Genomic DNA, 27,828 nt, shown 5'->3' with positions numbered 1-27,828 from the left:
TTATACTGCTTAAGGATGGTATAATGTACAGGCAACACAGACAAGTGGGTGGCAAACACTGGGGCCTTTCTGAACTGGAGTGTTTTTGAATGTTAGCTGGGCTAAACAAGTTGAAATGTAACGCAGCTCTTCTTATGGTTCAAAGTGAAATTCTTAATAAAAATAAATAAATAAATAAAAGACCAAGTTTTCTATTCTAAATACCCTGGAGCTGTGAATGCAGTTATTTCCAAGTTGACATACTTCTGTACAGGCATGACAGTGGCACCAACCATCTACATTAAGCCCTAACATTCCACAGAACCATTTTAGGTTTATTATGAGCTTCAAAGCCTGCTCATCCCCAAGAGAATATCAAGTTTAAGCATGTCACTGTGCCACAGTCACAGTTAACTTTCTTGAATTGAAAAGTACCTTTTCACAGGCAGATTTTCTTCAGGTGACCCTTGAAATTTCTCAGTTCAGTACAGAATGGTTTCTCTGACCCACTTTTGCTGCCCTCCTGAAAGCTGTAGATTCATCCTGCTGGCCCTGGTTGGAAACTACCTCTAAGTAAATTGGCACTGGTCACAGTTTGTGTCAACACCTTCTTTCAGCTTCCTGGAGCTCAAGGCATCGATCCTGTCCTCCCCATTCCCAGTTAGGTTTTCATTGTAGTCATTAAAAATGTAGCTGAGGGGGAAATCAAGAACATGTAGAATTGCTGCTGCTGTTATGATATTTAGATGTTTCTCACCATAGAAGACTGAAGATTTGGAGAGGATCATGGACTGATCTCCTGGGATATTTGTTCTCTCCTTAAGGAAAGGAAGTCTCCATTTCCTGAATGTAAAATTTCTTCTTTTGGAGCCTCCTAGTTTTTAATTCCTACCTCAGTTAATAAACCATCTCTGTCTATTCCTTGCGTCTCAGAGATGGAACCTGATGGACTAGTCAGCATTGCAAAGGTCACCCTAAACTATTGGCAGAATACACTGCCCTTTGTTGCTCAGCCATGATAATGCTACTGTAGCAGTTAGCTGGATGTATTAGACTGCACGACTTTTCCAGAATACCAAATTGTCTATTCAGTTCTTTTAAACACCTGATGGAATGCCCATTCAAAAGCTGTCTCAAGTGTATTTTTGAAAGGGGTCTTAATGATACTTGAAACGTCAGTGCTTTGGCCACAGGAGAGATAATCTATGCAGAGTGTGTGTTGGATTGTTTTGCTTCTGTAAAAAATACTTTAAAATGATTCTCATCTTTCCGAGTTTTCCTGTAGTCTGAAAGTACTGATGTTCTAACAAGTTTGAAAATTCAAGGTATTTAAAAATTTTCCTTTTTTAATAGTTTGTCTTCTGTTAGTGCCACAGTACTTTAAGATTATGCTTTTGCCTTTTTTAAGGAGAAAAAAAAACTTAAAAGCTTCATTTCTTTTCATATTTACTCATAATACAAAAGTGTGTTTCACCCTTTTTCTATCTTCAAATTTCACAGTTTATTTACTGAAATACTACTTAAATTATATTCAGTATTATAGAGGAACAATTAATGATCATGTTACTTGAGACAGGGGAACTATACTTGACATAGTTTTTAATTTGCATGCTTAAGCTGGTTTTGGTGGCTCCAGTACACTCTTGATACAATTCTTGTATACAGGTAGTGTCTTTATCTTGGCGCTTCCTAAATAGAAATGAGAAAAGATCCCAAGTGTAAGGTGCTGTGACTTCCACTAGTTATTTTCACTTATGCAGATATTTGGGCCTAATTACTTTCCCAAATGTTTGCTTTGCCACCTATGCTTCCATCCGCTAGTTCTGTATGTCCTAATCAGATTGGGTAAGCCATTTACTCATTTAGAACGACTTCTTTGGTGTCAAAAGGAAGACTCTGGGAAATCCCTTTAATTTGTCTTTTAGTGTCTTTGAACCTCACAGCAGATGTATCCTGCTTTCCTTTCATGCATCCATTCAGTTGTTTCCTATCGAGACAGACAAGCCCATCTAAAGAAGAATATATTCCCTTTCTCTCTAAAGTAATAGAATGATCAAATAATTTTTTGTTGTGGTAATTCAACAGAGGGAACCAAACAAAATGACTTAATAGAGAATGGCTATCCCTGAGTTGAGGCACTGAACAGTATTTGAGAACAAGTGATAGGGATAGAGTTTTGTGTTGTAGGTTCTTCAGGACCCAAATGTTGGTTGAAAGGACTTTCTTTTCTTTAACCCACAAGTATATTTATCTTAGAATAATAATCACTTCATGCTGTTCTTTTTTTTTTTCTAGTTGACCCATTCTCCAGACCTTTAAAAAACTTTTTAAGTGGATGTAAATTCCATTTTAATTAGACCAGTGCAATCTAATACTGCAATGAGCCAGGAATGGAAGAAACATTCTGGATGTTAATACAACCCAAATCAACCATAGCCAGATAATTCCCCTGATCTTTGTAACAACCCCCTTCCCCACCTCCACAATTAAATGACCCTGTTGTTCTGGAGTTTCAACAAGACATTTAAGGTTCATTTAAAAAAATGATCATCCTTTACAGGATTCTTTGCTCTTGCATTTCTCTTTCTTTCTTCCTCTTGCCACACAGCTGTCACTGGTATAGGAGAAAGATTGGGGGGAGGGGAGGAGGAGGAAGCCTTGTTCAAATCGTGTCACGTAGCACTAATTCATCTGCTCTCATTAGAGGGAGCGAGGGACAGCAGTGATGGCCAAGAGCTGCACTCCACACATGACACACGAACAGTTTGGGGAATAGAAAATTGCTTTCTCAGGAAGCCCAGCCAATTAAGGACTTGACCATATTGAATGTCAAGTGTTAATTTAGGTTTTTCTTCATTTTCCCAGTAGTAATGCGGGTCCTGTGATGAGCAAATACATGTCAAGTAAAAGTTGATTGCATGAAGGACCTGGGTATTATATGTCACTGACAAGTCACAAATGTACTGAAGTCTTTTAACCCCTTAGGTGAGTGTGGTGGGGGAGAGGGAGGGAAGAAGGGGATTAATGGTACCATAATGATAAGAATAGATGGTGTGTGTGGGGGTAGTGTGGATGGTACAGGCAGGAATGGTAATTCATGCAAAAAAACCTGGGAATAGGACAAATCCTACTCTGAGGGCATAAACAGAGGCCCTTGAAAAGCATACATATATCTGATTCCGCCCCAGTGCCAACACATTGTCCACAATATGTATTTGGTTTACTAAGATTTTATGAAAAATAGTATACTCTGTGGTCTTGAACCAGGAAGTTCCTCATTAATATTTGAGAGAAATAAAACATTCATAAATGACTATGCTATTTTGGATATTTCAATGCTTCAGCTCAGTGCAGCTATAAAATTTCTGGCTATTTCCTTACAATTTTAGTTCCTAATTAATAATTCGTTTAAAAAATTGACCTATGTAATACCATGTCATAGGAAAGAGGCAAAGCATAAGATTGAGAGAACGTTTGTTTTCTGTCATTAGTGCCTCCCCAAGATGGTATTTAGCCAATAGAAGCTGGTGGAAGGGAGGTCCATGGGTGTCTTTCATTTCCTTTTGTGCCCAGTTGTGGAAGGGAAAGACATTCCAGCTTCAGTGAGTGAGTGAAGTACCTTTGCCTTTTCCTTTTTTCAACTAAATGTTGAATGTTGCCCATCATGTATAGCATCTCATTTCCATTCATCAGCATTCATTTACATATGAATGTTGTCAAAATAAGAGAATGCCTGTTTCTGTTGGAATTGTACAAGTAGCAAGTACAATGTAGTCCAAGCTATCTTAAAGCAAAACTCAAGAACCATCACTCACAATCTAGTCCTTGTTTTTCTTTAAACATGGGACCACTTCTCCTCTTCATGTCTTTGAAGATATACTCTTAAAACACTTTCTTGAAGAATACTCTCTTCTGTTTATTCCAAAGTGTTAACACTCTTGCCTTTGTATGTTGACAATGCTTATACTTTGATAACTTAAGTGTGATAATGCATGTATTCTGGCAGCAAAAATTACTACTAGACTCTCTCTTCCCCTCAGGTTAGAAACTACTATCATTAAGGAATAATTAGGAAACAATTCCAAAAATTTATTGTTTCATAAAGTAGGATTTTCTTAAAAAAGAGTTCTTCTAATTAGGCTCTTGATATTCCATCAAGATGGAATATCAATTCTTTAACATCTCTCCCACCTGTCTCAAAACCAAACCAAATGAACTTAGCTGTCTTTCCCTTCCCATTCTGATAAGCTCCATCTGTGGGACTCTGATGGCATTGAGAGAGGACTGTTTAATTACAATCCCGATTGTCAGCAGCTTCTCTTCCGCTGGTGTGCTGAGAGACTTAAGTAAGTTTCCATAAAGTAAATTCTGATGATGGCAGCTCAGGTTGCTGATTCAAGTTATTCCTCTCTTCTGTGTCACTTTTGACGGATGGTACCTAATGCAATCAACCACTGGCCCAGAGAGCCCCTTTCCTTGGTTGCTTTCCTGAGTGGACCGAGGTTCCCCTCCTCCCTTGATCTTCCTTTGGGCACTCACTTTGCCTTGCCACCCCCACTAGGACTTCAGCCCGAATAGGAGGGAGAAGAGCAGCAGCACTACTCAGGACAGGCTTTTCCTAAACCTCCATCTCCCAATGGTGAAGCTGGAGCTGTCTCCCTTTGCGTGCGTTTTTGATAAATTTAAGAAGTCAAATCGCTGACACAGATAGATAATCCAAGTGTATAGGGTGAAGAGTTATAAATTAACACATTATTCCCTCTTAATGTGAAATACTTGAGAATGCATTTTCTCAGTCCCCTGACATCTACCCAGTGAGGGCTCGCATTGTACTTTTCAAGTGGCATTGATTTGTTAAAGCGCTGAATTAGCATCTCTGGCCAGCTGCCTGATCCACTGTTGTATTGTGGGGCTCCAATTCCTCCTCTCTCCCTCTGCCATCCCTTTTCCCTCCTTCAGTCTTCCTTTCTTTCTCTCTTCCTCTCCCTTCTGACTCTCTCTCCTCTTCTGTTTTGCTCCTTCCTGCCTCCTCCTCACTGGTTTTCGCCCCTCCCTTCCTGTCACTTATATTTCTTTCAGTGGGGTCCCCTACCTCCTCTCTTACTTGTCCTTCTTTTCCCCTTTTGTCCTAATTCTCCTTTCCTTTCTCATCCCTGAGATTTTTCTCTCACTTGGTGTTGGAGTCTGTTAACTCTGTGGGGTGTGTGTGTGTGTGTGTGTGTGTGTGTGTGTGTTGATTTAGCCAATCCCATGGCTCTAGAAGTCCTGAAATGAAGAAATTAACGTGTGTTTCCACCTGCATGTATGTGCTGTCTGTAATAGAAGTCAGTCAGAAAAATCTCACTTATTTTTGCTTTCTAGAAATTGGAAGGTAATTTATAGAACTTTTAAACCCGTATTTCTAAATGTTATTTGACATAGTAGACTGATCTTCTGCTTCAAGGAAAATGGAAATCGCCAGTGATTATCATCCATGGGATCGCCTCTTATGTACTCAGCAAATTAAGTTGATATTTCTGCAAATTTTTAATTTTTTGCAGCTTTTTTTGAATTTCAGTGAACTTATTCTTCTTTAGCTGTTTCTGTATTCTGATTCCACTTGTTCACAGTGGTACAGTTTATATGGAGTACTTTTCACTGTGGTCTTTTGGACATGGAATGATTATCTAATATGTGATGCATCAATGTTCTGTAGTGATGAATATTTAGATTATAAAACTGGTTCAAATATCTCTTCTTTTAGTGATGTGTCCCAATTCCAGAGATCTTCAGAGAACATGCATTGCTGATGACATGCATCAGGTTGCTGCCTGACTGCTGCACATACAGGTTCACAGACCTATACTCATTTATTTCTTTAGATTTTGGTCCCAGACACTTTGGGATCACTGTGTTGATTAATTTGACATAATCAAAAGAATGGTGTTATTTATTTGAATTTAGGCATTGTCTTCTGTAATTTTAATCTCACGTCTTCAAGTGGTTCTGTCTTCAATTTTAGTAGGTATTCCACTAAGAACATCAAAAATTAATTTGCATATATACATTGATAAGAAAGCAGATAACTTGAAGAAAATCAGGTCTGTATTGTGTTTCATATAGGTTAAAACGACAATTTGATTTTGGCACTTACATTTTGAAATGGAAATATTTTACATAGGTTTTTATAATCTTTGCTTTGGTGTTAGGTAGATCCTTCCAAAACAAATACAATTTCTTCTTTTTGTAAAAAACTAATTACTGTCTCCTTTTTAGAGTTATCATGGCTTGGCTGATGTGAAGGGATTAGAGTGACTTTTCAAGGCATGATAATGTCTACTTAAAGGAAGGAGAAAGAAAAAAAAAGTCTTTTAACTAGGGCTTAAGACAAATTCCAGCTACTAAGGAGATAAAAATTGTGCTAAAGACGACAATTTGGTTTTATTTTATATGTGCATATTAAGTTGCATTGAGATCGTGTCATTTTGTATTTTGGGGTATTCTTGTAGATGAAGTGGAATGTTCTTCATTTGTTGCTGCATGGGGGTGACCTCACTTCCATGAGATGAAAGCTCAAACACCCCCTTCTGCAGGGATAGTCACAGCTCACCTGGCTGCAGGAAGGACAAACTTGCTGCCTTCTAGGACTGCTTGTGACTACAGTCACAGGGACAAAATAGTAGGATAAGGTTGAAAGTGAAAGTGCTTCACATGAAAATAATACTGAATGATCAGAAAAGGAAAAGAAAAATCTGGAAAGTGGACTTTAATAGTGAGAACTTGAGGGCAACCCAAAAAAGGGATGCTTTGGTAGTGTAAAATTATGGCTTCTGGTAGCTTAAAAAATTAATACTATTGTGATTGGATATAAAGGGGTATCAGAGCAGATTTCAATTTAAGAACATTCCAGAATGGAGATGTAGCTAAGTGGTAGAGCACTTGCTGGTATGTGTGAAGCTCTGACTTTGAGTTCCAACAAAACACATCCAGAAAATTAATAAATTAATATTTTTACTCTTTCAGTATGGTTTTGTTTTTATTTTTTGCAGTGCTGGGTATTGAACTCAGGGCTTCTTGGATAGTTAGGCAAGCACTGTTCCACTGAGCCCCCATCCCTAGGCCACTTGATGTGATTGTAATATTTTTGTGGTTTACACGTGTTTGTTTCTTAGTTTGCCATTTGTTACTTGAAGGCAGAACTTTGCGCAAGTAATAAAACCAATAATTCAGTTTTTAAAAATTTAATGTTGTTGCTTTGTTTTGGGATACTACTTTAGCCATATGAAATGGTTAAGTGTACCTGTTTTGGAATTCATTACCTTTGAATTTTTCTCTTAAGTTCTCAGGAAATGGCAGAATTATTTCTGTTTTTGCATTTTGTAAGTTTCAATTAAATGTCACGTAATCGTGAAAGAACTGACACCTTTGTAAGTAGTTCCCAAAGCAAACCGTCTTGTCAGTAATCATAACCTAGTTATGAATACAAATGTAAAGTTTATTTTTTTAAGAGGTCCAAAACAAAGAGGGGGGAAAAATCCACATGGAAACACAGCCTCATACAACTCAAGGAATAAAGCATCTCTGCACTTAAACATAAGACTTTGAATAGTAGCAGTAATAATAAGAGAGAACTTTGGCATCTGCCCAAGTGCTTGTTTGAGAGGGATCGGCAAATGGCCTGCGCAGTGTGTGGCTGTGCAGAAGTTCCAGGGTGACACATGCCTCACAAGCTGGTCACAATGCTAGGGGTCAGGGGTCATGTTCAAGAGCAGGGTGTTGCTGGATAAGGCTGAGGAAGCAGAGGTGGCCCCTCTGTGCTCAGTGTGTGGGTCTGTGTACTCCTTTCCCGTCAAAGCTGGCCCAGCACAGCCAAAAAAGCGGTTCCTTGGCAGGGTTTAATGGCAGGATGATGTAGTCTGTTGTGACTAGTGCATTCCTTTCAGGTTAAACTAGGGAAATGGCATTGTGTTAAAATTCCAAGTCGCATGAATGTTTTATTGCCACAGTGCATTTAGCCCTCCAGGGGAGTGTGTGTGGCGGTGGGTGGGGGTGGGGGTGACTTAGAGACTCAGGAACTATCAGAAGAACACTTCCCTTGGAAAATTTTACCCACCAGCATGAAGCTGATTTGCTGTGATGGTCACTTAGAAGGGTTTCGCTTTTTCCTAAACTGTGGCTGTTTAAAGTCTTCCAATCCGGACAATTAACAGCTGAAGAAAATATGACAAGACACACGCAAAGAGGTTGGGAGATAGAGAGGAGGAATGCGTCCGAAAGGAGCTGAGCCGCCTTCCTGTGTGAACTGCCAGAACCAGGGCCCCCTCCCAGCTCCGTCCCTGTCCCCCCTTCCTGGGCTGTGTTTTGCTGTCTGCCTGAAGGCCAGGACTGATCTGTTAACCTTGCACTACTGACGGGGAGGCTGCTGCAGCTCATGGTACTGTATGTTACCATTACTACTCCCTCATTCCTTTTCACTGGCTCGTTTTTTTTTTTCCCCCCAAACCATTTCTCTATAATAACGGTTTATATTAGTCAGAGGGATACAATTTTGGAATGCAGAAGGTCCGAGTTTAAAACAAACTTTAAGTATGGTGCTCCCCCCAGCCCCCTTCCTTGGCATTTAGAAAGGCTAAACCAAGCCATTCTAATTCAACTGCAGCCAGAGGTTTCCAGTGTGATTTAATATCAGGAATTCTGGAAATGAGGTGGTTTAAAGATGCAAGTCATCTGGGCCTAGGATCTTATAAAGGGACTTTGTTGTGAAACCACATGAGCATCCTCAGGTTTTTAGGATGTTTTCAGGCTTTGTAGTTTTTGTTTTTTTTCCCCCCAGATACATCCATTCTGCAGATTGCCCCCCACCCGGTCCCTCCAGGGGAAGCCCAGCCATCTCATTCACTGTTGCAGTTGTTTCAGGCCTACAGTTACTGAGGGCGTATATGATTTGACTTCAGTTGTAATTGTGCGTGTTGCATATAACACTCTGGATTGTTTCATGATTTGATCTGACTCAAGTTAATTTATAACAGATTAAAACGTGGATGTATGGAACAGCTTTCTGATTTTGCATTCTGCCTTTCTAAAATATTCATGTGTCTGATTTTCTTTTTCCCCAGTGAACAAAACCATGTATTCTCTTAGGTTTACCTTAAAAAAAAGATATCATAACAGTTTGAATTTTAGTTTTGAATTTCCTATTTTTTATATTCTCAAATCTTGATGCTTTCTTTATTTTTGTGAGGTGGTATTTTTCTTCTTTAGAAAAAATATACACACACAGACACACACATACGGTGGTTGTATATGTGTGTGTGTGTGTGTTTGTGCATACTTTGATAACTGCCAGATACTTAGGAGGAAAAACTTATAGAGCTGCTAAACTAAAATAGTTTTCTGTTGATAAGTTACCATTTTAAAGTTAACATAACAGAAATTTAACTCAAGAGTATAGTACAAATTGTGAGTGGGTCTGTTGCCCTATTTATATAGAGTTTTAAGTATGGGATTTATGTATTCCTCTAAAATGATGATTTTGTTAAGATAGACCTCCCGAGTTTAATCTGATTAGTGGTGTTTTGTATGGTGTTTTTTTTTCTCTTTAAACAGATATTGACTTTGTTTATGGGAGGTCTCAAACCAACAAGCAGTCAACTTTACAGCAAAATCAAGATTTATATGTGAACCTGACACTTCAAATTTTAGGTGAATTCACTAGATATTTTTCCTTACATTCAAAAATAAGTCTCTTTTTATTTTATTGGGTCTGGTGATGTGATGATAGGAGTTTTCTTTTTGTGAGTTTTAAAATTGTAGTAGTGAATTTCAAAATGTAATATTTTAGAATATTATTTTGTGCTAGGCCTTTTTTTCTTTTCTTTCTCTTTTTGCTCATAACCAACTTCAAAGTTGATTCTTTTTCCTAAGTAGTAGAAAAACTAAAGTGACAAATTAAGAAAAAAACTGTCATTTATTTCAACTCTCAAAAAATACAATTGGGTGTCCTGATCATAGAAGGTTTTTAATTTTTTTAATTATGAAAAGGATGTTACCATGTTCAAGCCTTTCCAATTTGATTTATTAAGTTTCCTTTCATCACCCAATAGGGAAAGAGTAGAATTACTATAATATCACATCTCCCTAATGAGAAAGTTTCAGCTGACTCAGAAATTTTTTCCCCTAAAACTTAGATTTTCTTAAAAATATATTAACACTTCTATTTTAGCATTTTTCTGTTCTTCTTGTGGTGGACACCAGTGTTTGACATTGTGGACTTTCTGGGTAGTTAAGACTGATCCTGCCATGCTGAGTGTGGATGCTGATGCTGCCATGCATGAGTCCTGTGATCTTGGCTAAGTCTCATTATCCCTGGCCTTTCTTTGGCGATGCTAGAGATTGAACCCAGGGACTTCCACATGTTAGGCAAGTGCTATACCACTGAGCTATGCCCCAGACCAATTTTCTACAATTTTAAAATGGGGAAAGAACACTGAACTTGAGAATTTGTCAGAAAATGAAATGAGACAAAGCTGCGGTAAGTAGTAAGTACTCTCTGTCAGTTGTTATCCCCCTCCCTTGAGCTGCACTGTTTGTTCTCTAGTGTTTTTCTTGGGGAAGCTTGACTTTTTAGAAACAATGGAAGAAGGCCTGGGGGGGATGTTTAAATAAAATGTTTAAATTTTTTCATGTATCTATATAGGAAAGGAGGTATTAGGCCATTGGCAATTTTTTTTTTTTTTAAAGAGACTTGTGCCAGGTGCAGTGGTACACACTCTACTCTTAGTGGCTTGGGAGACTGAGGCAGGAAGATTGCAAGTTCAAAGCCAGCCTGAGCAACTTAGCAAGGCCCTAAGCAACTTAATGGGTCACCCTGTCTCACAATAAAAAATAAAAGGGCTGGAGGTGTGGTTCACTGGTTAAGACTTAGCTCCTGATTCAATCCCTGGTACAATAAATAAATAGGTACTTATGTTATCCATTAGTGCATATTTTTACCACTCTGCAAAATTCTCACCAGGTTTTCCTTCATGAAAAACCTGTGATATTATTTCTGTGATACCTGCTATGGCTAAAGGTAGACTAGAGGCAAAACTGGCAGATTCTCTTGTATCCTGTTTACCTTTGTATTATTAGTTCTAATCACTTGTTTGAATTAAGGCTTCCTGTAGTATTAAACTCATTAGCTCTTGATAGTAGAGATTGAAAATGAATTTATGAGATTCTCTCCTCTCCTTAGATGTGTGAAAATTCACTTATAATCATGAAATTAAGATTATAGTAGGGGCTGGGTTTGTGGCTCAGGGGTAAAGCACTTGATTTGCATGTGTGAGGCACTAAGTTCCTGCTGATCCTCAGCACCACTTAAAAATAAATAAATAAAGATTTTTAAAATAACAGGTGTTTAAGATAAAACTGCCTTCTGAATAAACAAGTTATTTGAATTAAGTTATACTTAAAAAAAGGTTTTACTAAAGCTAATAATGTTGATACTTATGTAGGATTAAATAAAGTAGCAGCAAGCAGCATACATGTATATGTGGGTATATATCATTCTCATTTTAGGCTTAACACAGTGCTTTAAATATAGTAAAAGACTTAGAAACTATTTGTTGAGCAAAATAATATGTTTTTTTATTGTATTTTAGCCCTGGATTAATAAATGTGTTCTCATGCCATACATTAAGCTTGTCATAGATGATTTTTTGATTAGTACTGTTGCTTTGTCAGACATCTAATTTCTTTTAGCCACCCCAAGATTGAACACACTGCATCTCAATATCTAAAATAAATATTTGGCTTAGTGTTTACTTGGGCCTGTTAGTAAAGTTACAGAATGAACACTGATAACTAATTATTTTGTTAGGTAACTTTAATATGTACAGTGTGCTAGGTCTGGTGCTTGTGTTTTCTTATTATTCATTCTTACAAAAGCACTAAGGGAGGTACTCTTGTGATTTTTTTAATAGATAAGGAAATAAAGATCTAAAATTTGTATCCAGCAAGGTTGACCCCAAATCCCTTGCTTTTCCCCTGCTGCTTTCTTTATCCATCTATAACTTAAACACTAGCTACTTTAAAAAAGAAAAAAACAAAAGTAATAAAATTTAGTTGTTGAACCCACTTTTTTTCTCTTCTTTTCAAGTTAGATTTTACAAGGAAGCTGATATGTAGAACTGATAAAAATCAGAGCTGCTCTGGATGGAAAGGGGAGAGCTGTAGAGTTCTATCTTTTATGTTTATACTTGGAATCTATGGAATACTTACAAGAAAACCATAGCCTTATGACCCTGTACCCCAGGAACTGAGGCCTAGCAGAACTTGTTTCGCCATCCTGGAAATAAAGTTTAATTTATCTTTTCCTTAGAGGTATTATTATGTAGAATTCACAGGAAAAACAAATTTGTATACTTTTAAAGAGAACATATCTAAGAAATAACGTAAGAGTTAATACCATTGTAAAATATCAGCTTTTTTTTTCATTGTATGACTTTTTTGCATGCTCATTTTCAGGGTATACAAATTTTGTCTGATCCATTGTAATGAATTAATTTTACTTTGGAAAAAGGTAGAGAAAACCCAATTCATAATCTTTCTCTACAAATGTATACCGACTTGAGTTTGAAAATAATAACAAATTTTTGGTGTTTTATGTAATGTTATAGCACATCTCTGAAAGATATACACATATCACATATAGATACATGAATAAAAAGGGAGGACAGGAGAAAATGGATCCATCAACTGGGAAAATAATGTTGCAAAAGTACTATTTTAAATAAATTGCCTGTAAAACAAATTAATTGACATGATAATTTTGTAACATCATTATAAACCAGGAATTTTAATTTTTCTTACCTTCTAAATTATGTTAGAATTTTATATAGTACTTTATTAAAATATAATTTATTATTTATTAAAAGTTATATATCTAATAAAGTATTATATAAAATTGTGAGCACCATGAGAAGAATCCAGGCTTATCAGCCAGCTATATCTTCATTGAATTGCTCTTTGTGTGATTTTGGGAAAGTTGTGTATCTTTCTTGAACCTCAGTTATCTCATCCATGAAATGGGACTTACAGATGGTACCTAGGAAGTCTGGCAGAGTAGATGAGCCTTGTCGTTTCCACCTTCTTTTGCTGACGACTGCTGTTGTAGTTTGCAAGTCTTGTACACTATTCTCTTAGCATCTGCTGGTCAACTGTGGCTCAGGCTTCTTAATTCTTGCATTGTGCAGTGTACATATTTGGCCTTTCCAATTACTAGTTAAATATTACTTGTGCCAATCTTGCAGAAGCTTACTTCTGCTGAGGAAAGTGTGGGTGGAGGAAATCTCTCCTTTCTTACTCTTCACTGAGAATCAGTCACTGAGCAGCATAATTCTAAAATCTTATGTGGCTTTTGGGTACTTTATGAACCTTTTTATGGTAACCCAGAAGCAAGGAACTGATTGGATTAATACATTCCCATCAAGGGACTGTTCTGTTAACCTCTCCCCCTCCGTCTAACCCATGCGTGGTTTTGTGAAGAAGGGACTTTTTCTATCCATTATTTAGGTTTGCCTTGTATAGTGGGGATGCCAGTTTATAGATGTTCAAGTTTTGGTCAGCTTTAGAGCTGTAAACAAAAGAAAAAACTCAAACAGTAACAACAAAAGCAAAAAACCTCCATCCAAACCAAAAATCTAAACAAAACACCTTCTTAGCTTTCTGAAAAACCCAGAACTTTATGAAGTGCAGAATCTAAACTTTGCACACTAATTTTTATTTTTAATAGTTTTAAACTTGTCTGTATAACTTTTATAGAAAAGTTATACATGTTTTGTGCAGATCTGATTAAGAAAATCAGAGAGAGAAAACTGTTGTTTGGGCCACCACTAAGGAACCATTTTATTCACATCTTTTTAATTATTTTTCTTTGGTGGCAAAATCATACAAATGCAAGGATATAAAATAGTTACATATAAGGATTATACTGTATTTATATGTGGCTTTATAATGTATACACCCACATATAATATATGTGTGTTATAGGTGGACAGAAAACCTTTATTTTATTTTTATGTGGTGCTGAGGATTGAACCCACTCCCTCACACATGTAAGGAAAGTGCTGTATCACTGAGTCCCAGCATCAGCTCCTATATGTGACTTTATTTTTTTAACTCAACTACATCATAGGAATCTTTCCATGTCTATAAATATAATAACTATCATACGGACTGGGTATAGCTCAGTGGTAGAGCACTTGCTTAGCATGGGCAGGTCCTGCATTCAATCCCCAGCAAACATACACAATAAAAAGGAATGAAAAAAAATAATTTTAATGAATTCTTAGTGTGCCATTGTATCATAATTTATTTAATGTGCTGTTGCATCTTGAATGCTTGTTTTCTAATGGTGGTTTCTTGGAAGTGTTATTGCTGGGAAAAGAGCCTCATTTTGCATAGGTTAAAGTGGGTTGGCAGGCATTTGTGAGAAGGGCCAGGTGGTAAATATGTTAGAAAAGGATATGATTTCTGTAGTAATTCTTCAACGTTATCTTTATTGATCCAAAAAGTTACCTATGTAAAGGAATAGGTCTGACTCTATTTCAGTAAAACTTTATTAACAAAACTAGGCGGCAAGGTAGCAGTGGGCTGGCAGGCAAGAGTTTACCTGCTGAAACAAATTAGCAACTGATTATGGATGGAGATTAATCCTCAGTTGGTTGTAAGCTAACTTGATGTATCTTAGAAATGTGTTATTATATCAGGGCAGTGTAATTTCCAGGTACATGGCAATCAATACTTATTTTTAAGAGGTTAGTAAAGGAGGTTTTCATACCTGCTTCTATTGCTGAAGCCTAGTAAATTTTAAACTAGGAGGCTGTAGAAGCCACTGTGTATTTTATTGTTCTAGGCTTTAGATTTCAGCATATGTTGACAACCTGTGGGGGAAGGAAAGCCCCCTTCAACTTGCATTGTGAGGGAGGTGTGCATTTTCCCATCTCCAGAAGACTGCTTTCTATCACCAGGTTCTAGAGATGGCCTGAAGAAAAGTGAATGAAAAGTCCAGTAGGAGGAAAGTCCAGCCTACTAGTCCATTTCTGAGAAGACTCATCTCAGCGGAAATAGACCCCAGATCAACAGAGTGACATTGAATTTGTTACTGAACCTTTACAGGTTAAATTATTCTCAGAAGACTGCTCTGTGCATAAATAGTAACCTCTTTGCATCTCCAGTTTCTATAAAGCAGGAATTCTTGGCCCCTAGCTGCCCCCGGGATGTTTGTTGAGAATCAGGTCGAATAATGAAATAGTTAAAATCCCTCCACTTCTAGTGTTGTGCTGCTGCTGCCACAATGAATTTTCAGAGATTTATTATTTAGTGTATATTGGTTGACTATCTGATATGTGTAAAGCAGTGTGGTGGGTGCTGTGGGGGGAATATAAAAGTTCCTGTTTCTTAAGGAGAGAAAAATCATGTATTTTAAGTCCAAGGTTGTAGAGTGCTGTTTACCCTAAGGATACTAGAGCAATGGGAAGGAGGAGGTCCCTTCTGCCTTGGAATCAGGGAATTTCATGAAAAAAAGTATTATTGGGAAATATGGAAATTTTCAAAAGTAGAATGCTGGGGAGGGTATTAAAAAAAAAAAGCATCCAGGAGAACTATATCAAATGAGGAAAGCCCATATTAGTATGCAAGAGACATCAGATAGTCTAATTAGACTGTCTGCTAAGTACTCTTCATGAAGGAGGAGCAAATGATCAAGTTGGAAAGGCAGGTTAGGGCTGGGATTGTAGAGGGCCTGGAAAGAACTTCAATTGGTAATTTGTGGGGAACTCTAAACATCACCTAGGAGAATGTGTTGGACAACTGGTGGGGTGGTATATAGTACAAGTTGACGAATGCAGAATAATCCAGCTGGGATCATCTCTTAGGGTTTAGTGCAAAGGTTCAAGCATGTACTCATTAGAAATGATCTGGATAGTATGTGTGTGTTTGTGTGTGGGGGGTGTATATCTGACCAGAGAGCAAAATTTCAGAATTTATTGGGTTTGGAAAATAAACAAAAGGCTTTTATCATAATGTGTGGCTCTGAGTCCTTGTTACTAAGATTATAGTGATAACAAGGCACAACACAGCAAAGTGAGGGGAGAGCCATACTGAAGAAAGGAGGCAGTGAACCCATTTGTTTTGCGTATTTAGAGAGATGTTAATTAGACAACTAGCAGATGTAGTGGGAGCCTGATGGGGCAGGACCAAAATTCACAGAAGGCATGTAGGGGTCAGGATTTGGGAGTCCTATTCACCTGGAGGTGACAGAGGAAACCTGGGGAGAGCATCACATCACTAAAAGCAGAACGTCTGGGGAGAGTGGCGTTTTATAGTAGTGCTTATATTAGGTTAAGTCAGTGACAAAAGTTGCTTTATCTTTATGTAAGACAACTAACACCAAATCAAAAAGGAGAGCCTCTCTGTGCATTTTATTATTTATAAAGTGTCCTCAAAGCTTCTAAAGCTACTATATTTCACAAGTAAAGCATACAGTTTGGAAGAACATAACATATTTTATAAGAGTCCCAAGAAAATATAGGAAACTCCGTTTTACTATATTTCTTCAACACTTCCTGAGGACCTTGATGACAAAGATGTCATTGGTTGGAGAGGCTTACATTCACTCCTCCTTACCTGTCTGGTGTTATCTTTTCCTCTTCCCTAGATCAACCAAGTTGAGATCCGTGTATTTGGGATAGGGTCCAGGGTATCCCATGGAGATCAACTTTGTATGCTTTTGTGCCTTTTTTGTTTTGTTTTGTTTTTAGGCTGGGATCCTCAGTAGGCGTGGAGGGGGAAATGAGTGTGGCTCATACAGTGTGGTTCACGTTGAAGTTGGGGAAGTTTTTACTGTATGGAACAGCAGGATGGAATGTGCTTTCCCATTTTCTTTCTTCTCTTGACGTTATCTGTGTTCCAGCTTTGTAGGCAAAGAAAGCCATGCTGCTTCCTTGATCTTTGGCACACTGCATTGCGAGCTTTGGCAGCAGGGTGCAGGCTCCCCTGACTCTCCTGTTCAGAGTGGTCGGGATTCCTCCTGTGGCTTGCCTTCAGGCTCAGTCTTGGTAGTAAGTTTAACTCATTTCACATGGGGCACAGGGCTACTTTGAGGAATTTGCACCTCTAGTCAAATGTTGTGCATTGAATCTGGTACTACTTGCCCATTGTACTCTTTTTCCTAAACCTTGTATGCTACTTACTCTTTTGAAAAATCATAATTGGTTTAATGTAAGGAGTTCAGTAGTAATTTGTGATGTTGAGTTTTTTTTTTTTTTTATTTTTGGAGGCACTATTTTGTTCTTTGGCTTTCTAAAAACATGACACGCATTCTTCTATCATATTTCTCAAAGAAAAAGAAAACCTCTTTCTGCTTTTTCACATATATTTTTCATTCACTCTTTTCTTGGTATTTATTAAATGGAGGAAGGGAAAAAAAAGATTACATTTGATTTCCATTTCTGTGCCTCTGATGAAGTAAAATAAGGCTAAGTGTATGTATTATCATCCAACATGAACTTCTTTGTAGAAAATTGTCATCATCCAAAAATATAAATAGAAAATCCAGAGGCTTGATGGTCTCTACTCGAAAGCAGTCTCTTTCCTCTTGTTAGTGATAAATTCATTCTGATTCTTGATCATTGTGGAAAGCCAGGGAGTGGAGCACAGCCAGTGGCTGAGTTCAGGATGACCTGCATTGTTTTCAAGTGCTTTTTATTTAAATGCTGTAGTGTGGGTGCCCAGTCTTTTCCATCTCCTATTTGTACATACGTGTTGTTGGTCATCTCTGTGTTCCTTCAGTGGCTTGTTCATTTTGGCTTTTGCCCCCAAACTCTTTTCTGGCTTTCTTCCTCTCTTTTATAGAATGAGATTTTGAGGAGATCTGGGTTTTATGCCCTGGTGCCTGCTCTTTTTTCCTCAGTTTTTAAAATTTATCTTTTCCAAAACGAAGTCATCTTTTGCCTTTTGAGTTCTCACCCATCCCCTGGTTTTCTAGTTCATTCAGGATGATAAACTTTAATAATCTCTGAAAGGGCTGAGGAGTACTTTGGACCATCGACCTGGACTATTGGTCTTGTCAATCCATTTGCTGACCACACCCTCCAATGGGTTAGGTTTTTTTAGATTTTATTCACTTATGTTCCATAGAGGCTCCTTACTTTTTAGATTCATAGGCCAAGCTGCTTGCATGAAAGACATCTCAGAAAATTGCCATTCATTTTAATTGCAAAGGACTTAGTTGGTTCTGAGGGACAGTTGAGTAAAATATGCTTCTTCCAACTTCCTCCAAGAAAGACCATGACAATCAGCCCTTCTGTATGTTTTTTAGTTTCCTCAGTTACTAATATTTTCCCTTTGACACTTGAAGTTTGCTTCCACCTTCCCCAAATTCCTTCCCTCACTCACTGTCTGAAGCTTCAGAGCTCTCATGGGAGTGGTGTGTCGTAGTGTACTTTTGTGGAATGTGGTGGAAAGGAACATTTACTGGTGGACTGCATACCTACTGCATGCTTGGTTAGGTGCTTTACCTGTGTCTTGCCTACCCTGTAGTATTTATTCCCATTTAATAGATAGAAGGAAACAAGGCTCTGAGAATGGTAACGGATCCACTTTACAAGGTGTTGCAGCTGGGGTTTAAACAGAGGTGTGATTCCAAAGCTAGAGCTCTTTTTCCTGTCTTTAGGGTGGCTGAAGTGGATCCTTGAAGGCAGAAAGTTAACCTGTACATGTATAAGCATATTTAAAAGTTTCATTTCACATCTTTTGTCAAACTTAACAATATATATGTCAATAAGTAATAACCTACCATGGTCAATTTCCAAAATACTGAATTGCAAGAATGATTGTAACCAATTAAAAATAATCCAATTCTATACTTTTCTTTCTTAAATATAAAATCTCTCCCTAGCACAGGTGAAAATGTCTTTATTCTCATTTTCTTCAGTGCTAAAACCCAGGTACAACTTGAATTGTAGGAAATAAGTTGAACTCTGTCAAATGGTAGGGATTTTTTTTTTCTAGTAAATACTACTGTTGTTGTTACTTGAGAGAATCTGTCTTCATTCCCCCTATCCATTTTTTCAAATATTGAAGAAGACTGTAGTGATAGGCTTTAGTTTTCTTGTTTAAAATAAAAGGAGTGCAGTGGAACCTCTCCCCTACCCCACTTGTCTGATGTGGAAATTAATAAATATTATGTGTAAAGCCCTTTGAGCACTCTAGAAGAAAGATTCTATGTAATTTTGTCATTATTCATGGTCCATTAGACTCTTCAGGATGTCACCAGGGAAGAGAGATTTTTACCTCTTATCCTATATTTTACAGTGTAAAAACAAGGTATTTTTGTTGTTGTTTATGGCTGTGAAAATCTCCTGTAATCCTACCTGCAGAGGTTGCTCCTGTCACAGAGCCCAGGGCCTGCTCTTGGGCAGCTCACACAGGAGATGGGCTGCCCAGGAAGTGAGAGGAAACCTGCACTGCACTGCTGCTGGGAGGACAGGGTGCCCTCTCCTACCTCTCCACCCCAAGTCATCTTCCCTGTCTGTCAACCTGTTGAGTAGCGGAATCAAGTGCTGGTGATCTTTTCCTTCTCTAGCCTCTTAATCCTGAGCCTGAGTTCATGGTTCTGAGATGATCCCAGAGAGGATTGGTGTTTCCCTCTGGCGCTGTCCCCGTCCCACACACTTCTGCAAGATGTCTGCCGTCCTGATCGTGTTCCTGTTGTGACGACCCCGCCTCACCTAAGGCTTCTTAATGGCGAGTGTATTTCTTCCCATTCCTTATTGGAAAAATGGGTGAACACTCTTCTTTCTTTCCCATAGCTTTCTGATCTGTGAGCAGGGCTTTCATTCTTCCACTTTAGATGCCGTCTACTTGGCTATCGGGGTCTTATTCTTTTCTCTTACTAGGGTTCCCCAGTAGAGAAAGCTGAGGCCTGGAATGTTTTCTAGTAAAAGCGTAGACCAGAAAATCCTGAATTAGCTGCACACCCGATCACCGAGCTCACCTTCCTAATTTTTAAAAATTTATTTCTTTTGCAGCATTGGGTGTTGCCTGCACCACCATCTCCACAGTGTTGGGTGATCTGTTTGTTTCTTTATCTGTTCTTTCTCACAAGGGCCCTGGTGAGCTTATTGTCCAGTCCATTTCACTTCATGGTCTTCCTGAATTCTTTGTGTTATCTGAGTGGTTTTTCCTCTTGCTGCTTGGTATTGTATAACCACTGAAATTGGGCTGAAGTTCCATCAGTGCTTGGAATGTGACAGATAGTTTTGTGCCTAGCCATGTCCCTGAGCCCTTGAAGGGGGACCTTTTTTTCTGTTTCTTTCCTCCTTTCTGTTTTTTTTTTCTTTTTAAATCAATTTCGTGTATCCATTCTTTTCTAAGTTCTTCTGATTGTTTCCCTTATCCCCTCAACATTGCTAGACTGAACCCACCAAAACATGCATAGTACTTCAGAACTGATCTGGGCTTGTGGCCAGCTTAACTGAAAAGACTTGAGCTAACATGGAAGTTAGTTTGTTTATTTAGGCTGTGACTTTCATAGTGCCTATTAGGCAAAAAACCTACCTGAATGTTTAACATTTAAAAGTAAAATTAAATTTCAAATGGGACCGTGAGTGCAAGAAGCATTCCTGGCTCTGGAGGCCCCCTTTTTGGCATTTCTTTCCCTAAGCTATCATTTCTGTTTCTCTTTCCTCCTTTGTCCCCTTGGTTCCACTCACTTTCCACTTTGGTTCACCTTTAAATATCTTGAACTGTAGCTCCTATTTGCAATTTTCCTGCCTTCAAAAGTCTAGCGGCTAACAGTTTTTATATGTGATCTCAGTAAACAAAGACTGTGTGTGTGTGTGTGTGTGTGTGTGTGTGTGTGTGTGTGTGGGTAGGAAGCCTGCCACATTTCCTCCCTGCCCTACAGAAAATGTGTTTTCTGGAAGCCCTTTTGACATTGAAGTGAATGCCCACTGGCCCTCCCTTGCGGAATTCTCCTGAGAGGGGAGAGAGAGAGAGAGAGAGGCCTTTATGCTTGTTGTCATATCTTTTGTTTCTGCTGATTATACACAAAGTAAGTTGTAAATAGCTCTCTCACACACCATGATTCCTTTGAGGTATATGCAGGAGTACAGATCGGCACTCAGATTCAGCTGGCCCTGGGGATTCCACCGGGTCCCTTTAGAGGCCTCTCTCTTCCTGTCACAGCACCAGCAGAAGTGATTTTTATCAGTTTGAGACAGTTTTCATCCCATAATTAAACTCCTTGGCATAATGTTTAGAAATATTCAGCTGATTAGTTCAGTGTTTTTCTTTGTTTTTAACTTAAATGTTTTTTTAATTACCCCAAAAGCAAAATATACAAAGATGCAAAAAAAAAAAAAAAAAAAAGAATAAAAAAAGTCTCCAAAGTCTTAATCACTGTGAACATTTTGTAAAAAATCACTGTAGTTGCTTGGCATTGAAACAGACAGTTACTACTAGCCTAGCACAGAGGAAAGTTAAAATGCCCCCCACCCCAATCAGTTTAAGATTTATATTCCACACAGTGATTATGTACACACCATGTTTTATTATCTTAATTTTCAACAGAATAATAAGGAGTTAGAGAATTTATGTCTGCTGTTTCTCTTAGCGTTTTTTGATTGCCTTTGGGTTGCTGGCTAACTGCTGAGGTTTTCTAAATCAAAAGGCAGAATGAGATGGGCCAAATTATAACTAATTGTGTTATCAGCCTTCATATCTTTTGTATTTTCTTTGCTAAATTTTGATGAATTGCCTTTCCCTTTTTAGAAACCCCCCTGTCTGATAATTGAGGACACTGGTTACGGTGGAGTGGTCAGGTATCCTTAGACTAACATAACCTGTTAGCGAACAGTGTGGTTTTGGTTTGAATCTCAGTTTCCTAATCTCTAAAATTTAAGGGGTTACTTTTATGGATCCTTATCCATTTTTTTTTATCCTGCTCAGAAATTCTATGAGTCCAAGTTTGAAAGTGCCACCCACTTCCCCACTAGTTCCTTTTGTGATTAGGATTGTTGGAACATACTGGTAGCTTGCCACTGTTTCCTCCCTGACTTATTCACAGACCTTTTTGTTTTCTTTCAGAAACTGTATTTCTAAGTGTCTGAGGTTGTAATTGAATGTAATTGTAATTGTTTAACTTTCTTTCCCTCCTGAGAGTGTTTATAAAGTGTATTCAGTGACTGAGGATAAAAAGGAACTAGAGACTTAGTATTTATGACATGGTGGAGTACTATTAAGGTAAGTAGAAATTTGTTTTATGTTTGTGAAATTATTGTTTACATACAATTTGCAATATATACATTCTGACTATGGAATCTGCTTCAGTCAGTTAAGTAGTTACATTTGTCAAGGTTTTATAGGAAGCTTTTTGGGGGGTTCATTTTGATGCAGAATATTCTAAGATTGATTTTTTTTTCTCCCCTTTCCTTCTATTGCCCCCTAGGGAGAGTTACTGATGCAGAACTCATTAGTGCCCCTCCATATGTCAACCAGGGGGTGGAATCAGCAGTATTTCTGTGTGTGACACAACACAAATTCCAAATGTCTCTACCCTTCTTTATGTCCAGTTTCTCTCATTCCTCAATTTAGAGGATAAATTCCCTTTTACTTTGCTTATGTTTTCTCACACCAAAGAGCAAGTAGCAGGTCTTGATTTCTGTTAACACCTGCTTTGTTTCCTGTATCTTTTTTTGTTATATCATTCATATGAAACATCTCAAATGCCTCTAGAATAGATGTCACTAATTGTGATTATATGGTTTTAAAAATCATTTTTTTAATTCTTAATTTTTCATTTCTTTCTCATTTCTTTTAAATTTGAATCTGAGCTTTGCCACTTAATAGCTTGTAACTCTGAGTTACTTATGTCCACTAAGCCTCAGTTTTTGCATGTAATATGGGAATGCTAATATCTCTACAATAATTGATGGGGAGGGAGTGTTAGTCTATGTGTAAGGTGCCCATGTGGTGCCTGGCACATGGGACTCTACTGGTAGAACTTGTGGGTAGGGTGATTATTAACTGCAAAGACAGATGATATTCTATCCTTTTTACCTTATGGGCAGAGACAGAATGAGAGACTTTAAAGGAAGGAGAGCGTTAGCCTTAAAAAGATTCATAGAGTTGACTGTATGCCTTTTTTATTAGTGATATTCACTAGTGCAAAGTGAAAGTTATTGAAAATTATTTAAGTTTTAAGTAGTAAACTGATTTGAGTCAAAAGAAAGAAGGAACCACTGAAGGCAGTGTTTGGCTAAAAACAGATCTCTGAACAAAGAAAATTGATTAGCACAGATGATCTTAATTGGAATTAAACAAACCAAACACCAAAGGAGTGCTTTGATAGGGAAAGAAGATAAAGGTGAGATGAGGCTTAGTTGATATAGGAGATTCTGGTACATAGAGGTCAATATGTGATTATTCAAGGTAGCATGTGTTTGTAAATAATAAGTAGCAATTAGAGAAAATTTTTATTTTATTTGCAGTGCTGGGGATTGAACTCAAGACCTTTTACTTGCTAGGCAAGTACTCTACTGCTGAGCTACATCCCAGCCTCTGAAGAGACAATTAAAAAAAAAAAAAACCAGAATATTGGTTTAGATGGAATCTAAATCCTTTTTTCTTATACTCTGATGTGAAATAAGTGATAGTAGGCAATATTTAAAGATGATATTAATTTTTTTAGAGAGAGAGAGAGAATTTTTAAAAATATTTATTTTTAGTTTTTTCGGTAGACACAACATCTTTATTTTATTTTTATGTGGTGCTGAGGATAGAACCCAGCGCTCCGTGCATGCCAGGCGAGCGCATTACCACTTGAGCTATGTCCCCAGCCCAATACTGACTAATTTTAATAGATAACATAATTTTGAAAGGGGATCTTTGTGACTTTCAGTAGAGAATTCTAGAATTGGGAAATATCCATGAGATTATAAATGTTGTTATCATTTTTATTAGAATATACTTACAAATCAAGGTTTTTAAACTTAAGGTATTAGGTATGTTAAGAAGTAAATAACATTGATAGATAAAGTCTGTCTGTGCTCACCGATAGCTGGAGTAGGAAAAGCATATTTATCAGGTATTTTAAGAGTAGAAAGAGACTTTAGGCATCACAGAATGCCTTTACTTAATTCTCACATAAGAATATTAGACACAGAAAGAAAAAATTAAGTCACTAGTGTGTAGAGATTGTTTCAGCCTTTTCTCTTCACTCACTTCCCTTTTGCCTTAAACTTCCTTATTCCTGTCCATAGATACTTAATAAATGTCTACATTGTGCAACTTGATATGAATATAAGGGGGAAAATTTATGTGGATCTTTTCTTCTTGGAACTTACCTTATTGTAGTTAATAAAGCAGGTTGTGTAATATTTGCAATATATTCAGCATACCAAGTGGCAAACAGGTCAGGCCAATAAGTCTGTTTCAGACCTGCAGTTGGGATGACCTTGCTTCTGCCTGGGTTAAGTGTAACTGTTTGCTGTTCTTAGCAGCCTCCATACCCAGCATCTAACCCAGCCGTATTCCCCTAGGTTCCACTGGCATGTGCTGGCAGAGTGCTGGGTGCAGACTTCTGCCCAGACCTGGAGGAGCCAGACCAGAGGCTGGAAGTCCAGGTTGGAGTCTTACTGTTTTATCAGCTGGGGGTGGTATGACAGAAACAGTGATCCCTGAAGGCTATACTAGTGTTGTCAATGTTATTTGGACAAGACAACTCTTGAAAGGTGTAAAGAGGGACCAATGTAGCATGTATACAACAAAAGACTCTTTTCAGGATGAATTGTCTAACTGGAGATCATTCATTCATTTACTCATTCAAGAAATATGTTCTGGCCTGGTGTGATGGTGCACACCTGTAATCCCAGTGACTTGGGATGCTGAGGCAAGAAAATCACAAGGTTAAGGCCAGACTAGGAAACTAAGCAAGACTGTGTTTCAAAATGAAAAATAGAAAAGGGCTGGGAATATAGTTCAATGTAGAACAACACTGGGTTCAATCCCCAGTACCACACACATACGCAAAAGATACATATCCTGGAGTAGAAATGAACATGGTCTCTGAAGGTTGACTGTCTAGTTTGACACAGTTGCTGTGAGTCTTTTGGCAAGTAATTCAACCTAAGTTAGCCTTAGTTTTCTCATCTGTAAAATGGAGATTTACTAGAAAAGATGATTATGAGGCTTAAATTACCTGAGTTAACACAGGGTCTGGCACCAAGAGCCACTGTTAATATTAATTATTTCTCATCTTTTAAAACATCATTGTCATATATAAGTACTCTGTGGGGCACAGGAACATGTAATAAGTCATCCTTCTGCATTATGGTCTCTCATCTTAGAACAGTAACCATTCAACTAGGTACTTTAGAAGAGAAATATGGCTGAGTGCAGTAGCAGTGGCTCAGAAAGCTGGGCAAAAGGATTATCAAATTCAAAGCCAGCATCAGCAACTTAGTGAGGCCCTAAGCAACTTAGCAAGACCCTGTCTCAAAATAAAAAGTAAAATGGGATGGTGATTGGCTCAGTGCTCAGTGGTTAATCACTCCTGGGTTCAATCCCAGGTAGCTAAAAAAAAAAAAAAAGAAAAAAAAAAGACTTAGAGATAAATATTTTCTGTTTTCATGGATTGGAAAGATATATGCAGAATAAATTTTCCCTGAAAATGTTGGCTTGAATTTTCATGTGGCCTTGAAGTATTAGAAGTCATTTAGAATGCTGCAGATTGAAATGTAAATATGACATTTTGGCTAGAGGTATGTCTCTACTTCTCTGTAACTTTTAATTTTAAGGATTGTATGTACCATTGCAAAGATATAGGTTGAGGTTTCAATATGGATGATATTCCCTAGCATGAGCAAACCCAGGTTATATTTTTTTTTCCAGGGACTCCATTTGGCATTGTTTTCTAAATTTCCAGGCTTATGGGTTAGCATAGTGAGCTTCGTTTTAAAACATTTTTACTGATTTAGATACCCCACTTGAGAAAAGAGAGAATGGCTTTAAAAATTGACATCTTCACAGTGGGAGTGAGGATAGGAGTAGAGGTAGGGGGAGATTTCAGTGTTTATGGTACTGAAGGTACACCGTCTCTTGCACACCTGCTCTTGGCCTAGGGAAGACCACCTGAGCATTGCTGTGCCCTAAGCTGGTACCGTCTGGGTGGTGTATAGCTGTGGGACACTAGGAAAGCAGGTGTGACACATATGATACTTGATCTTGTGCTTCTTCGTTCTAGAGAACTAACAGCTTGTGTATGACATATAAATGCAGAGTGATGGAAGACACTGTGCGATCCTTGAACTCTTTGGGTAGGACAAGGGATGTTCATCACCTGGAAGAGTCTGTTATGGATGATTGTTGGATCATCTGTTTTTGAACCTTGAGTTATGGTTCAAAGAGAACGGGTTTAACATATGTGAGTGTGTGAAATAAAGCTGAAAAAGACCTATGGAGCACATTAGTTTGACATAACAAGAGAAAGAAAAGTACACTTACAAGTTGAAATGAAACTGTGGTTGTTGGTAAATAGATTGTATGATTGACAGTTCAGCATGGACCTTGCAAAGAAGACAAAGTTTCTGGACAAAATGATGAAATGTATCATATTATTGAATTTATTATTTTGCAATACCTTTCTGGTAGATTGAAAATGTTAGATCTGTTATAAGATTGTCAACTATAGTGATTTTTTTTTAATATTTATTTTTTTAGTTGTAGTTGGACACAATACCTTTATTTTACTTATTTATTTTTATGTGGTGCTGAGGATTGAACCCACGGCCCCACATGTGCTAGGTGAGCATTCTACTGCTGAGCCACAACCCCAGCCCCATGAATTGTTGAATTAACTGGTACCAACTACAACCATTTCCTCTTCTTCCCCCCTTTTTCCTTTTCTCTCCTGAATATGGTTTCCATATATTTTAGAAATACCTAGTATATCCATATTATGTCAGTCATAATAAACTTGTCAATATATTCTTCATCAGATAACAATTCCAGGAGTGTTTTCTAGCTGCATCTGATTGCATTCTTGCCATGGCATATATCCTCCCCTTTTTTTGCATACTAGGGAATGAACCATTTCTTATTTTTCAATTCAGCTCTATCCTCCGGGGAACTCAATGTAGAACTTGCCAAGTTGTTCACCATTTTTGCATGGCTCTCAGGCTTTCCTCCAGGGCCAGGCATTGTAACCACAAGTGGGTTTGCTGTTTGGCCTCTTGATTCTGAGAGTAACCTCTGTACACCTCAATTTAGGAGCAATGGTGTGGGTATATCCTTTCTTAAAAATAATTTTCATTTAGACACACATTCTCATATCTCATATGGGTTAGTTTTCTGTTTTAGGTGATGTAAGTTCTCATGACTGGTTCTTTCTGTTCTTCTTCCTTTTAAGCCTTGGCAATTTTCCCCTAAAATTTCAGAATTTTTAGAAGCTTTGTAATTTAATAATCCTAAGACCCCTAATATATAACTCTTCCATATATATATATCTTTGGTTTTGAATGACTGTCATCCTTCAAGTGTGTGCCTGGCAGGGAGTCTGCTGTTTTTGTGTTAATATGTTTGGTTTAGAAAGATTCTTGGAAATTGAGACTTCATTTCACTGTCTAAATTTGTTTTCCTCAGTGTCTTGAAGTAGGTATAAACTGAGTACTGTTTAATATGGGAGGTTAACTGGTGTATAGTAACAAAGAATTGTGCTCTCATAGTTATCTTCTAGGAAATTATTCTAGTTTAGACCTCTCTTAATTGCTGTTGTTTCATTATTAATTAAGTTGACTTTCTTAGTGTAGGTGTGTCTCATCATGTATT

At 37.8% G+C, this 27,828-nt stretch overlaps 1 protein-coding gene across 1 annotated transcript in view; it reads left to right on the top strand.

Moving 5' to 3' along the window:
- The window catches only part of Bnc2 (basonuclin zinc finger protein 2), a 402,451-nt gene that overhangs the window by 136,957 nt on the left and 237,666 nt on the right, over nt 1-27,828 (top strand). Inside the window, exon 4 of the mRNA XM_077797863.1 lies at nt 24,543-24,626. Within this exon, the coding sequence (XP_077653989.1) occupies nt 24,543-24,626 (84 nt within the window). The remainder of the gene's footprint in view (nt 1-24,542; nt 24,627-27,828) is intronic.

Source organism: Urocitellus parryii, chromosome 4 (assembly GCF_045843805.1).
Source record: "Urocitellus parryii isolate mUroPar1 chromosome 4, mUroPar1.hap1, whole genome shotgun sequence".
Classification (NCBI taxonomy): domain Eukaryota; kingdom Metazoa; phylum Chordata; class Mammalia; order Rodentia; family Sciuridae; genus Urocitellus; species Urocitellus parryii.
Note: the sequence above shows the minus strand (reverse complement) of the source record. Positions and strands in the feature narration are given on the sequence as shown.